Source organism: Vipera ursinii (assembly GCF_947247035.1).
Source record: "Vipera ursinii genome assembly, chromosome: 1".
NCBI lineage: Eukaryota > Metazoa > Chordata > Lepidosauria > Squamata > Viperidae > Vipera > Vipera ursinii.
Window position 1 is genome coordinate 24,461,424 of NC_139512.1, and position 15,535 is coordinate 24,476,958.

A 15,535-nucleotide genomic window follows, 5' to 3' on the forward strand; every position below is an offset into this window, starting at 1 on the left:
CTTAAATTTCTAAACCTTTTTGAATATCCAATATTTCTGTATAAATATGACCACAAATATGTAGCTGTGGATCATTTTCAATAAATAAATGAACAAGTGTTATGTTTACTGACTTATTGGTTTACTTCGGTCTCTTTATCCAGTTTCAAGACTTGTGTGGAGAACAGGTCACATTTCAGGTCATATGTATACAGAAACATTGAAAATTGAAAAGGCACAAACATTTAAAAAACACTGTATGCATCTAATAAAATAAATTTGCCATTTTATATTTATATTTGTTTTTAAGAGCAAGACTTTATGATGATACATATCTTATGCATCAGTAATTCTGTAGCAGAAATATTTTTCCAACAATATTTTTCTTTGAACTTGCTGCTTTTGTTCTCAAATTCTAAAATGTCTAGATTTAATTTATAGTAGCCAAACTGGCCCTGGAGTTAGTCAAACTACCTGCAAAGAAAACTACAGTTAACCACAATTTAAGGTTGTTATAATGACTGAGATCATATGAAATTCATTTGATCCAAACTAATAACTTAATGGCTTAGTATGTGGACCCAGACTTAAGACATAGATCGTCAAGTTTGGAACTCAACTTTGCAACCTGTTGACTGTAATGTAAAGATATCTCTGTACCCATTCTCCTCTATTAAAAATTTGAACAATCATAGCCTATCTCACATGTTTATTGTGGAAACTGATACAACAGCAACCTGGAAAACTGGTTAATATGGTAATCAAAAAAAATTATCCCAAGAAAACAGATTATTGGTGGGTTGAACAGCATCTCTCCTGAGATTAGTGGTTGCCTCATACATTCTGTTGCCCGGGCTGACCTTAGGAGGAGAACTTGTTAATACAGAGATTTTGGTGGAGGCAAATGAATTATGGGAAGGCAGAAGTCTTCGAAGAAACGAAGAAACGAAGACTATAAATAAAAGTATAAATTAATCTCATGTTATTTTTTTTCACACTTTTAGATATTTTTAAGAATTGATCTGAATAAAGACAAAGGATTTGATGCCATGAAAACCCTCCTTCTCATCTTCAGGTGACCAAAAAGCTAAAAAAAAAAAATCAATCAACATCCATGCCAGCCACTTCCCCTTTTCTAGCTTCTGCTGAGTGCATCCCTTCCAGTTATGAACACAGGCACATATACCAATGAACTGCCCTTTAGGCCAGGCGAGATATGCTATCAGGGGTGGTTTTAATTTCCTGTGTGCTGCCAGACAGACGTAGGTATCCCTGACAACCAGAGTTTAGAGGCACACTACTGTTTTGTTACGTACTGTCCATCATTGGCAAGGTCTTAAGGAAGCCAGGCCTGTAAATAGGGGATGTGGAGGGGGTGGTGGTGAGAGGAAAGATAAAATATCATTCCAACAAAAAGGCTCAGAAGAGCAGTTGTGACTCAGTTGGCTTTTCAGCACCTCCCTTCCCATAATTCATTTGCCTCCACCAAAATCTCTGGGTGTTAACAAGTTCTCCTCCTAAGTTCAGCCCAGGCAACAGAGGCAACCACTTATCTCAGGAGAGATGCCTGTTCAAGTCATGGGTTACATGCAACCCAGCAATAATCTGCTTTCTTGGAATTTAAAAAAAAAATCTAGTCTAGGATATGCATCTATTAATCCAATAGCACATGTAAGGAGGAGTTATTTGGATTAGCTCACCCAGCCCACCAAGTAGCTCTACTAATTTTTAGATTTGCTTCCCAGAAAAATGCAATCTGTATTCATCTATTTATCCTCACTGTAACATCACATTTCTAGGTTTTTATAAATGCCTCTTTCAGCTATGAAGAAAGGACAAAGTTGTCAATGCAAGGGACATATTAGGCATGCCAAAGGCTTTGTTTCAGGAATGAGGCTACTATGGGAAAGTTTCATAGGTTTTAGATAATAAAACATTTTGTCCCTAAATAGTAAATACCCCCTTAAGTCAGGTTTGACTCCTGGTTGACTACATCCAGGCAGTTTTCTTATCTATGTTGGCTGGATGATTATGCAGCATCTGGTAGGAGGAAGGCTGATATTTAGGATCACAGCTGCTACAACTATACCACACTTCCCTGAGCATTAATCCCACTGAATTAAATTAGCTTTACACTTCTGAGTAGAAGTCAGCAGAGCAGTTCCACTACCCATTGCTATGATTCTCTATACGAAAATTTAAAAATATAGACATTCATCTACATTGTAAAAAACAAAACAGTAAAAACATTTCAAATCACCCCAAAAATGATATAGGACCCTGTGTGGCATAGGTAGTTAAGGTATTCGTGTTGAGCTTGTTCTAAGGAGATCTACATCAAGTCCCTACTTACCTGCAAAGTTCTCTATGTATCTTTGGGCTAGTCCAGGGGTAGGCAACCTTGGCTCTTTTATGACTCGTGGACTTCAACTCCCAAAATTCCTGAGCCAGCATGGCTCAGCTTGGAAACCTCTCCCTTTCCCCTCAGCGTGGCTGACTCAGGAATTCTGGGAGTTGAAGTCCACGAGTCATAAAAGAGCCAAGGTTGCCTACCCCTGGGCTAGTCATTCTCTCTCCAGCCTACCTCATATAGTAGTTTTTGTGAGGATAAACTGAGAAAAAACATAAAAATATAGCACTGCTGGCCAGGTCTAGAGCAGTCCCAATAATTTATTTTTCACAATGGCCACACAGATGCCTCTGGTAGGCTGAAGGAGGAGATTGAAACATATCTTTCCCCCATTATTCTGTCCCCAACCTCAAGATAACATTGAATCAAAGAATTAAAATTCTAGAATGAATCAGCCTTCCAAGAATTTATCACCCTTATTTCAAAGTCCTCCAAATTAGCAACCATCTCCACATCTTTTGGTAACAAATTCCACAGTAATAAGATGAGTTTGTTTGGTCTCCTTTAGGGTACCTTCCCATCAGCATCAAAGAACCCCAGGTCCTTTGATTTAAGGGAGGAAGAAAAATTTCTCCCCATTGTCATTTTCTAAGCTAAAGAATTACAGACATTCCACCTCTTTTTTCCAAGGTGTTTCAATCTTTCTATTCTTTGAGATGCTTTTCTTCAGCTGTTCCATATTCTTTTTCAAATCTGGTGAACATAACTGTAGGTAGCACTCCAAGTGCATCTTCTCTAACTTGTAAAGGGCCATTACAGTGTTGGCATTTTTATTTTCAATTCCTTTCCTAATAATCCTCAACACAAAAAGGCCCTTTCACAGCTGTTGTACACTACATCATCACCTTCCTAATATTATGAACAATAATTCCAAGCTTACTGCTTATCCCTAAACCAAGAACATGTACGAACAAATTAAAAAGCACTGGTTGAAGCACACAGCTTTCAGGTAATTCACTTCATATTTCCCATAAAACTGCCCATTTATGCATTGCTTTCTATTTAACCAGAGTGCAATCCATTGAAAGCGAAAGGTTTCTCATACCACAACTAGCAAGAGGAAGAACTTAATGAACATCTTCCAGAAAACCCAAGTCTATATGATCAATGGGATCTTCTCCATCCAGGTGCCAGCTGACATTCTCAAAAAAATAAAAAAATAGGAAATTGGCAGGGCAGGATTTATTTTGCAGAATCAAGCTGACTTTCCGTCAGCAATGTTTGTGTCTCTATATGATTACTTAATTTTCTTTTGCCATTTCTACCAATATGATCTGAACAGATGTTGGTCTAGGAAGATGATCGTTTTGTATATAGTTGCTACTGTCATTAAAGAAAATTGGGCTCATCTTACATAAATTTATAATTGACCAAATTATCACAGATTCAGTCTTTTGCCTTTAATTGCAATTTAGCTACATTTATAATTTATTTTACAATTCAAATTTATAATTTTATTTCTCTGTAGGCACAAATTGACTCACAGGAGATTAACTTATGTATATCTCTAAGTCTGATAGACAAGTAGAAGAATTTGCATATATGACAAAACAGGTGTCACATCTAGGCCAACGGATTGCTCCTAAGCCACAAAAAAACTTTTTTGAAGAATCACAAGACCTAGGCTGAGTTTTTTAAATCCAAGTTTAAATCTTGTATGGGCACAATCTCTTTTAACCCATAACTAAAGGGATGTGGAATCTCCATACCCGGTAATCATATCAGGTGTCTGTCCTTTTGAGTTGAAAGGTTTAGAAGATGCTGATGGTGGAACATGATTAATCATAGTCAAGGGAAGTTATGCTGGATAAAAGCAAGAAGCACAGCAAGAAAGAGAGAGAGAAAAGATAAAACCTAAATGAAGGGAAACACAGACTGCGTCAGAGGTAAGGGAGCCTGTTGCTATAGAAACTATTTGCATGGCTTTAATGTCACTTGGGCAACCTCTCAGAAGCACCGTTGATTTGATACTCAAAAGGCAGGTCAACAAAATATAGAAGACATATTTAATGGTCGCTGAGCAACTGAGAACTTACTTCATTCCTGGAATAAACAGAATCATGAACTTTTTAAAGAGCAGAGAGACCTGTAGTATATTAAAGGCTGCCAAATTTATTTCAATGCTCAGGAACTAAAATTATCAGTCTTTAGTAAAGGTAAAGGTTCCCCCGCACATGCGTGCTAGTCGTTTCCAACTCTAGGGGCCGGTGCTCATCTCCGTTTCAAAGCCGAAGAGCCAGCACCTGTCCGAGGACGTCTCCGTGGTCATGTGGCCGGCATGACTAGATGCCAAAGGCGCACGGAACACTGTTACCTTCCCACCGGAGTGGTCCCTATTTTTCTACTTGCATTTTTACGTGCTTTCGAACTGCTAAGTTGGCAGAAGCTGGGACGAGTAACAGGCGCTCACTCTGCTACGCGGCACTCGGGATTCGACCTGCCAAACTGCCGACCTTCTGATCGACAAGCTCAGCATCCTAACCCACTGAGCCACCACGTCCCATATCAGTCTTTAAAGTGCCACAAAACTCCTGACTGTTGGAGTCAGCCCCATCAATTAACAGACTAAGATGATCACTTTAGGCACCAACTGCTGGGCAGCTGACAACAGCTCATTTCTTTCTTTCCTTTCATTGGATACATCATCCATATCTACCAAATGGCTTCTTTACTAGAGCAGTACAGGGAAAAGTTTGCCTGATATCCTGATATCTCTAGTTTTTATTTCTCTGTCTTATATTCACAGGGCCTAGGATTAAAGCTGGAATAGCCATTCACTTGTACCTGCTTTGTCACTATTAGAGTAGTACACTTTTGTAAGAAGGCTTTACTACTTAATAAAGCCTTTTGACTGTCTCTGCTTAAAGTATAGAAGTAAGAAAAGTACTTAGTACGCCAAAGAGGGCTTGTGGGACACAAAGAGAATCAAATTGGTTGGGTTTTCATTCAACAGCCGATTCCAAGTTAACAAAATGCAGTTCTGTTCATATAGTAGGTAGGGCATGCCCAAAAACCATTATGGCTTAGTTTCCATCCGTTGCTTCTTGTCCTGTCTTCAGGTGCTTTGGAGAATAGCCTGACTCCCTCTTCTTTGTGGCAGCCTCTGAGATATTGGAACACAGCTATCATGTCACCCCTCGCCCTTCTCTTCATTAGATTAGACATACCCAATTCCAGCAACCATTCTTTATATGGTTTTAATTTGCCCTGTAAACCACCCTGAGTCCTTTGGGAAAAGGGCGGTATATAAATCGAAACAAATAAATAAATAAATAAATATGTTTTAGCCTCCAGTCCCTAATAATCTTTGTTGCTCTATCTAGAGTCTTCATTACAACTTCACCACATTTGGTAAGAGAGGGAAGCGTTAAGAGCAAAAATTAATTAATACTTATCAGAGGCCCCATAAGGCAGATAAAATAAGGTGAAAACATGGCAGAATAAACATGGAAACAACCTAAATAAAACAAAATGTTTTAAGTGACAACAGGTCCAAGTTGCAGCACCTGTGAAAACAGTATTTCTAAGACACAAGAACCACAAAATTGGGCTCTGTAATCACAATCTCTAATTGTCAGATACATCCCTGCCATCCTTAATGATGCAGAATGGAAGAAGGATCACCTGGTGTCCTACTTTCCATCTCTATTGTATTATTGTTATGTACATAAAATGGTTAAGGCTGGAATAAGCCACTCCCTTTGAGTTGTTCCTGCTAATTACACAGTCTTTCTGATTTAGAAAGTTTTGTGCATTTTGGTAGAGGTAAAAAATGTAAATTATTGTCCATTGTTCATGTCTTTCTGTCTCTCTGCCTTTCATCCCATTTTGCCAGTTAACTGGGGCTTTTTAAAATGTTGATTGCTGTTTAAGAACTACAAACCAACCAATATTTTTGCTAACTGAAAGGAATGGCTCTGCTTGTTTGCTCTGATCCGGATACAGGGTATGACTGGGAGTGTGCTGGGTGGAAACTAAATCGGAAATTACCCACAGTAATTTTCCAACACTAACAAGGTCTGCAAACACACATTGTCTCTTCTCGCCCAAGTGGAAACAATTGTTTGGAAAATATCTAGTAATTTCGTCACCAACAGCAATGAAAAAAAGGTATAATTTAACACTTACTATGTTACCAAGGAAAATGCAGACTGAAACTGCAGGAGGGGGGGGAACCTTAGCCTAATTTTGCCACTTTTAAAATGGATTCAGATCAAGCTATTTTAAAACTATACAAAACATTTGGCACAAGAATTGCCATTAAACAAGAGACAATGGCAGCCTTGCAAAGTTTATAAACCAACATACTGTACTGAAAACAGCCTGCCACCCATACAATGACTATAGCCGGTAGATGCTTTAGAAAGTCCTGGAGGTTGGAGATGCAGGTGGCAAAGATCAGTGACCTATCCATAACTAAGTGGAAGGCCAGGCAGAGTTGCTCAGCTTAATAGGCCACTAGTAATTTTTCTGAAGAGACAACAGCTCAATGGAGCTAGGCAGAGCTTTGAGAGATTAGTTGGATGCTCATGGGACAAAACTGTTTTATAAGATTCCAATTTAATATAATAAACCAACTCTTAGCATGAACTTTAGAAAAAACTTAAAAGAAAAGGATCCTTGGCTGACTCTAGTGATGGCTTCAGCATTTTCTAGAGCATGGTAAGCCAGTAACCCCAGCCTCCACTTCTCTGAATTTGCAATCTGAAGATGGAAAAGCCTTGCAAATGTATCTCTCTCTTGCTCTCCTCTTGAGTTTCAAGGACAAACATGACCCCTTTGCACTCTTGGGCTGCTACAAGGGTAGGCCCACTTTGGATTTAAAAATCAACTCTTCAGAAATAGATATAGGGCCCAGGGAAGAATATTGTTCTCACAACTGATGGAGTTGTGTGAAAGGATAGCACAAAGGCTTGTAGTGAGGTTGATAACATTTTACATATTCAGAAAAGATTTGGAGCTAATAAAGCTTAACTGTTGCATAGTGCTTTTCAGCGTTCAGCGTATTTCTCTTGATAGCCAGTTATAATATTGCAATATCACTACAAGATAAGTTAATAAGACTGATACAGACTGAGATTGAAATAGTATATGAGGAAGAAGCTGTATGGCTGTTAGATTCACACAACTAGACTCAGCTAATGTGAACTTATTGTTCAGTATGTTAGGGAAACCAAATATTAACTTGTGTAGTGTGTTCTGTGAGCTAAGCGAGCAAGCTCTGTCCAGCTGTCTCTTCCCTACACCTCATCTCCATCCAGGTTCATTATATACTTTATCTTCTCTTCCCAGAGAACATTTACTCAGTCTTTCCCCATATCCTACCTCCTTCCTAGGATTTTTCCTCAATGGAACATTTTTGTGTGTCTATGTCTGTGTGTTTTTAAAAAAATGTTTGGTGTATTAATAGAGCCCCTTCATGGAATACTGCCTTGTCATGGCGAAGGGTCTTGCGTAATTCAGTGAAGCTATGAGTTATGCTGTGCAGGACCACCCAAGACGGACAGGTCATAGCAGAGAGTTCTGACAAAACGTGATCCACTGGAGAAGGAAATGGCAACCCACTCCAGTATCTTTGCCATGAAAACCCCATGGACAGTACCAAAAGGCAAAAATATATGACGCTGGAAGATAAGCCCCTCAGGTCGGAAGGCATCCAATATGCTACTGGGGAAGAGCAGAGGGCTAGTACTGTTAGCGCCATAAAGAATGAAGCGACTGGGCCAAAGCCGAAAGGATGCTCAACTGTGGACGGATCTGGTGGTGAAAGGAAAGTCCGATGCTGTAAAGATTTTTTCTCCATAGGAACCTGGAATGTAGGATCTATGAATCAAGGAAAGCTGGACGTGGTCAAACAACAGATGACAAGACTAAACATCAACATCTTAGGAATCAGCGAACTAAAATGGACAGGAATGGGTGACCATCAGGTATACTACTGCAGGCAGAAATCCCTCAGAAGAAATGGAGTAGCCTTCATAGTCAATAAAAGAGTAGGAAAAGCAATACTGGGATACAATCCTCAAAATGACAGAATGATCTCAGTTCGAATCCAAGGCAAACCATTCAATATCACAGTATTCCAGGTCTATGCCCCAACCACCAGTGCTGAAGAGGATGAAATTGACCGGTTCTATGAAGCCCTACAGCACCTTATAGAACTAACACCAAAAAATGATGTCCTTATCATCATGGGGGATTGGAATGCTAAAGTAGGAAGCCAAAAGATAACCGGAATAACAGGCACAGATGTGTTAAGGTTTTAAAAAATGTTAAATATGTGTCTCTGGTCTTAAAATGCATTTAACTCAACAAAATATTGGGTTTTAAAAATTATATTGAACACCTCAAAGGATGTTTAAAGACCGGCTGACAACCTTAGTATGTTGGAAATGTAAATGGTGAAGGAGACATTGATACATGTTTTGGAAATGTTTGTCCTATTTTGGAGTAATACATGCAAATTATAATAAATAATAAATAAATAATGTTGAAGGATGTTAATGTCTTGCTGAAATATATATGAAAAATGTGACATTTAATGATGTATAAAGAATTCTGGATTTATTGTATATGGACTGTCACTCAAAAAATGGCTTTACCTTGAACCCAAAATTAAATCATGGATTGATAAGATTTGCTTACTTTCCTTACTTGTTAAGATTTGCTTACTTTCCTTACTTGTTTCATATCAATGCAAGAAAAAGTCTGACTAATACTCTTCAATATGGTTGATTAATGTATTTCTTATTGGTTAGGTTTTATCCATAGTTTTGTCCTTTGCTGTAAACCACTTAGAGAGGGGTGGTAAAGTACTGTGAAGCGGTATATAAGTCTAAGTGCTATTGCTAGTGTGAATATAATTTAATAATTTCTTTTCCCCCTTAGATCTACCAATTTTGTTATATTTCTTTTTTTCCTGAATATTATAAGAATTTTTTTAAAAAAACACATACATGGACACTTAGGGGATGAAAAAGATTCTCCAGGATTAGTTTAAGTTAGAATTCGGTTAGGTGCACAGGGTAGGGAAGCAACATATTGCACAAATTTTTTGTACTGTGTTTTCTTCAATTTTCTTGGAGATCCAGAAGACTAATTCTTTGTTGTTATCTAGATGTCATTCAGGTATTTTCAGCCCAAATATGATAATGCTACCTGGTATTTCACAGGCTTTCCACTTTTGCCTCCTTAACTACGTTCTTTTTCAGTAAGGAAAAAAGAAGACACAATTATAAAGAAAAATTACAAATGGAATATAATATCAGCATGATTCCCTGTCTGTCACCTCATAAAGTTCAGAAAACTGCATAATAAAAAAGAGAATATTGCAATTAAGATCATTTTCACTTGGCTTCCTAAAATTTTCCTGACTTTAGCAAACCTTCTCCAACTTGGAACCCACCAGATAGATTATAATTCCTATTTTCCTTATTCTGGCTGGGAAGACAGGAGTTTATTAAACACACATGAAGGTATCACATGGGGATATTGGCTGTAAGGAAGTGATGCCCATAATCACTTCATTCTGTCTCAGCATTTCCAATTTATTTAATTTATTAAATTTATGATCGCCACCCACTCCAATAGAGTCCCTTATTTATCTTCATACTATTGTTATGGCGCCTGAATAAAAACTTACTCCTACTAAATGCTACATAACAATGCAATGCTACATAAGATGCACTACTGGACCAGCTACTGCATATGAACTTTAAAGAAAATGTAGGTAAGTTGGAACGAAACCATCTTTCAGGATTGTTGAACTGCAACTCCCACAATTCCTGTGAACCAAATCTCAATGGTTGAATATGATGGGGCTGTAAGTCCAATGACCCCGGACTGCAGAATGGGAAAAGCTATCTTCACATTGTTCCTACAAAACAATTGTAAGAAGTCTGCTACTTCAAGATACAACAGGGAAAGTTTCATCTAAATGATTTCAACCTGGTAAAGCTCCATAATTTTGCAGAAACATCTTGCTCATTTTTATGTCTTCAACAGCTTCTGATCACAGGAATTGCTGGACAGAAATTGGCCACCTCATTCTCATTTTATTCATGTGCTAATTACATGGGAGTTAAAAAAAATACTCAGTCATTCTTTTCTATGGAAAAACACCATATTCCCCGCCCCCCAAAAAATCAGCAGCACAAAGTCCATGTTTGATCTAGGACAGTCAATCCTGAAATGGATACATCAATTGCAATCTTTTATGTAGAGTTAATGCTATGTCCCAACTCTCCCACAAGGATTGTGAACATGACCTAGACAGAGATAACAAAGTCAAGAAAAAAGTCTTTTGACTTTGTGATTTTCCAGCCCTTCCTATCACTATGCACTGGAATTAATCAGTGGTGAAAGTTATAGTAGCATGTTGAGAAATTCCCTTTAGAGTTCCTGCCTCAAAACTGTTGGTTACAGGAGAGGGAGCCCAAACTTGTCAACCTAATAGGATAAAACAAAATGCTGGCTGGGGGATTCTGGGAGTTGAAGTCTACAAATCATAAAGTTGCCAAAGCTGAGAAAAACTAGAATAGATGACAGGTAGATTCCTTTTTCTAAGATCTGGATTTATGGTAACCATTAGATTGATGGAAATTTTAGCTCAGAACATAAATTTCTTGCCTACAGTCACATAGAAAAAGAGTTTTAGTGTTTGTTCACTAAATATGTAAAGACATATTTGCTAAGCTAGGAGGACGTTTGTTTCATTCTGGAGTAGGCAGTGTGGTGGAGTGATTAAGCTAGTGAGTGGCCTTTGGCCAAAGCGATGCAGATTCAGCGACTCACTGGCTGTCTGAGTCAAGAAAGAATTGGCCCAACCTACTTCACTAGGTTGCTGTTGCGGAAAAAAAAAAGGAATACATCAGACATTGTCCATTCCTGCAGGAAAGACAGGATCTAAATCTAGACATAAGTTTAAATCTAAATCACGTGAGAGAAAAGGAAATAATTACAGAGTGATAAAGATAGTAATAAATGTTTTTCTACAATTGATATTCCTCCTGTTGTTCTGGAGTATGACTTCCATCATCTCAGTATATTTGAAAGCATTAATGCTATCTTTGTAAAGTATCCAGTATTGTGAACGTTTTGGCTATGTTCGTATTAGGCAGCAAGGCATGTTTTTTTGTTCAATCGTGTTTAAAGTTTATTTGGCAAAGCATAGTTTATTTATCCGATTTTATCCTACCCTTATTATTCTAAAGTAACTCAAGGTGGCAAACATACATAATATTCCTTCTTCCTATGCAATATGCTAACCCCCTGAACAATGATTTGCAAATCACAGGGACCAAGATCACTCAGTACTAAGCCATAAACAAGTAAACCACACTTTGGACTAGGGCAAGACGCAACCCAGGCCTTCAGTACTGCTGTATTGGTCAGGACTGTGAAAAAGCAGGGCAGTCTTATTACTTATGATGCAACTGAGGGAAAGGATCCTGCTGATACAACTCCACCCCTTGCTGTTGCTGAGAGTTGATACCAACACCTAGTGACCACATGGGCAGATCCATGCGATTTTCTAGGCAAGATTTTCAGAAGGGATTTGCTATGCGTAAGTGGCAATATTTCTTAACTTTCCAGTCTCGGCTCAGAGCAAGCAACCAGCCCCGTCACTCAGCTGGCTTCTCTTGCCTACCAGAGGATGAGAACTCTAACTTGTCTGCCTGCTCCTAATCCAGCACCTTTAACTATTATTTATTAAGCAATTGGGTGGAAGCATCTTGCTGGCACGGCCCCACCTCTTTCAGCTTTGTAAAAGACTACAGAAGAGTTAACGGGCCATCCAGATGTAAAGGAACACTTTTTCTTTTAAGCCATGTGGATTTCACTGGAAGGAAGCTGGGTGCACCAGCCTCCAACAAGCCTTTGTGTACTCCAGACTTTGCTTCTCACTTCTCTCTCATCCGCTATCCCCAATAGACAAAACTGTAGGCACTACCTGCCTTACAAGTAAAGCTGTTAAAACTTCTTAACACTACGTACACCTTAAATGGAAGCAGGGCTCCAGAAACTGTGATCATTCACTTGAACCCTACTGTTACACCAGCTCATCCCGGATATCTGTAATAACTGGTCTACCCCACAGGATTGTTGTGAAGATTCCCCCATTTCCATGCTTTTGAGCCTTATAAAGCCACGGGTCCCGCCCCCCCCTCGCCCGGACCCCACCTGTAATGGTCTCCTGATAGCCTTTGGTGAAGTACTGCATGGCCGTGGCCGCCCTCCAGGGCGTCTTGAGCAGCCCCTGGCGCTGCGGGTCCTCGCCCAAAGCACTCAGGATGGTGGTGTAAGCGGCGGCCAGGCCGGGCAAGTTCATTTCGTTGTCCTCTTCGCTGCGGGTCCGCTCTTCCTTCCAGCTCTCTAAGGGATGCCCGCCAGCCGCGGTCTTGCAGCTACGGGACGGCGCTTCTCCCGAGCGACTCCGCTGAAGGGGCGGCTGCTTCTCTGCCAGCGCGTACCCATTGCAGCTGGCGCTTCGCAGGGACTGCTCGACCGCGGCCCGCGGCTTCCTTTTCTCCATCTGGTCTAAGGCAGGCGCCCAGCCCTGGAGAGCCGGTGCTCCTCAGAGACTCCTGGGCGCGCTGGAAAGGGAGCAGAGACTAGAGGCGGACCCTGCTAGAAGTTGGGAGTGGAGCGGGCGAGAGGCGTTTCCTGACAGCTCGTGCGCCCAGCCTGGAGCCAAAGGAAACGTCTGGCTCCTCTACACGGGTTCCCGCGGCCGAAGTGAGAACTGATAACTCAAGAAACCGCCTCTAAAATCACCGGCCGGCCTCCGGGTCTGCCGCGTGGTGCCCGGCCAAAAGGCTCCTCCCGCCACCCCGTCTGACAAGCGGGAAAAGAAAAAGGCCGCCGCCGCCGCCGCCCCACAGGGACCCTCGCAATGCGCTCCCCCCTCTCGCTCCTTCTTTCCAGGCGGCGCGCCTCACTTTATACCTCGCCTGGTTTCGATCCCGGGCACGGCGCGCCTCTTTCATTGGGCACCTCCGCCCGTGCGTCACCCCGCCGGGCAGCCTCTCAGAGGCTCGAGCGCCGGAAGCCGCAGGCAGCGTAAGCTTGGCGAGCGCTTCTCCTGTTGCCAGAGGTCGCCGGTGGCCGGGAGAAGGAGACGTCCCGCTCTCAGCCGCGGCCGGCGGCGGCGGGGGAGGTGGGCGGGTGCGGATGGTTCTCGGAGCGGCTTTAGATTGGCTGAGTTGTAGGAAAGCATGACCACCGAGGACTTTCCTTCTGGGAAAGTACTTAAATAATTACTCAAACCTTAGGGACGTGTTGTTATGTTACAACACTGACCCAAGCCATTTTGTGTTTGTGGTTTAGCGGGATGGGCAAACGGAAGCATTAGTTATTGCCACCTCCGTACACTGGCAAAATTTGGACTTTGCTCTTCTGGTTTCTGCCCCAGCACGCTCCTTCATCCTGTCCATCGTTTTTCTCCTAGGTGGCTGTAAATTCAGATGTCACTCGTTGCACGCCTATCGGGTACATTGCAAAACATTACATTTGTCATTCCATTTATTCATTTTGGACCCTTCTGACCATTAATCCTGTTTTTAATACCTTAGCTGCTCTCTTCTCAAGTTTGGAGCCAAGTGTATTTTGAATGAGCATCCTTCAGTATGTACATAATTTTCATATAAGTTACAAGAGAGAAGAACTTCACAGAACCCTCGGTTGTTCTCCAGGTTGACAAAAGAGTCACTGAGAAACATCATGTCATTACTATTTAGCTCGATTTTATACCGTATTACACTAAAAGCTTCTTGAAAATGTTTCAGTGGCAATTATAAAACTGACTTACAATTTACACATTTATAAAATAGGTACTAAGCAGAAACCTAGTCAAGGAAGTCCACTTTGGTGTGGTGCTTAAAGCATTAGAAACCATGAGATCGTGAATTCTAATCCTGCCCTAGGCACAAAACCAGCTGAGTGACCTTGGGCAGTCTCTCTCTCTCTCTCTCTCTCTCTCTCTCTCTCTCTCTCCCCACACATACACACACAGAGAGAGAGAGAGAGAGACAAAGACAGAGAGAGAGAGAGATCTTAGGAAAAAGAAAGCAATGGTAGACTACTTCCTATGTGGTCTGTGATGATAATAAGAATTGATTGGTTGGTTGAATGATTGATTGATTGAAACTACTTTCAAAATCTGCAGGGATTTATCCAGGCAGTTGTCAGGAGTCAAGATTGAGTGGGGGGCACAGCATTTTTTTAAAAGTGCCTTAGCCAAACCTTAACCTGGAGATGGCCGTTTGATTATAATTTCCTTGTAAAAAGTTGCACTTACACTTTCTGTTGAGGTGTTCCTCCAGTCTGGTTACAGATAGAAAGAAATGCATGTGTAATGTGTGCTGAGATATACTTATTTACCTATATTAGAATAATGAACATACTTAAAACAATTCTTTTATTTGTAAAATGGCACGTTATTTACTTACGTATTTATTTTTTTGGGAAAAAAAGTTAGCTAAGGAGAGGGTTTCAATTACTATTCTATTTTTATCACATACTCTTTCCTGATGTTTCAGGCCTGAAATGCGCACCCAAATTTCATCCTGTGAGAATGTAAGTAGTCCTTGACTGGTTGCTTAGTGACCATTTGAAGTTAAACAGACTCCTCCTAAATGGACTTAAAACCTGGATTCAAAGTTCTGATGTCCTTTCCCCCCTCCGTGATCACGTGACTGCATTTTTGGGTGCTTGGCATTCAACCTGCATTTACAATCATGTGCAGTGTAATTTATGACATTTTTGCTGGAAATCAGCATTTGCTTCCAGTTTCATTTGCTTAACGACAGCTGCGAAAGTTGTAAAATCAACATGGTCACCTGATAACCTACTTTACAACTCTGATAAAATTGTGGGCTTAAATTATGGTCATACGTCAAGGACCATCTGACTAGACACGTAGCCTGAATAGAAATGTGATGACTTCTTATTAACTATCTCACACTAAAGTTCATAAGTATATGCCAAGCAAATCCTAATAAATCTAATCTGCAATAGTGGTGAATATCTGTAACTCAGGTGTACTGTAACTGATGACCCACATCTGACCCATCACAAGACACTTGACACACCCACATCTGGTAACTTCTATTTTGATGGAACTTAAAGACCTTTATTTCTTCTCCG

The 15,535-nt window shown here is 40.5% G+C and overlaps 1 protein-coding gene across 1 annotated transcript in view; it reads right to left on the reverse strand.

The window, feature by feature from the left end:
• GCH1 (GTP cyclohydrolase 1) overlaps positions 1 to 13,281 on the reverse strand; it is a 34,924-nt gene extending 21,643 nt beyond the window's left edge. Inside the window, exon 1 of the mRNA XM_083378443.1 lies at positions 12,572 to 13,281. Coding sequence (XP_083234569.1) covers positions 12,572 to 12,923 — 352 coding nt within the window. The 5' untranslated portion in view covers positions 12,924 to 13,281. The remainder of the gene's footprint in view (positions 1 to 12,571) is intronic.
• Between the last annotated feature and the right edge of the window lie 2,254 nt (positions 13,282 to 15,535).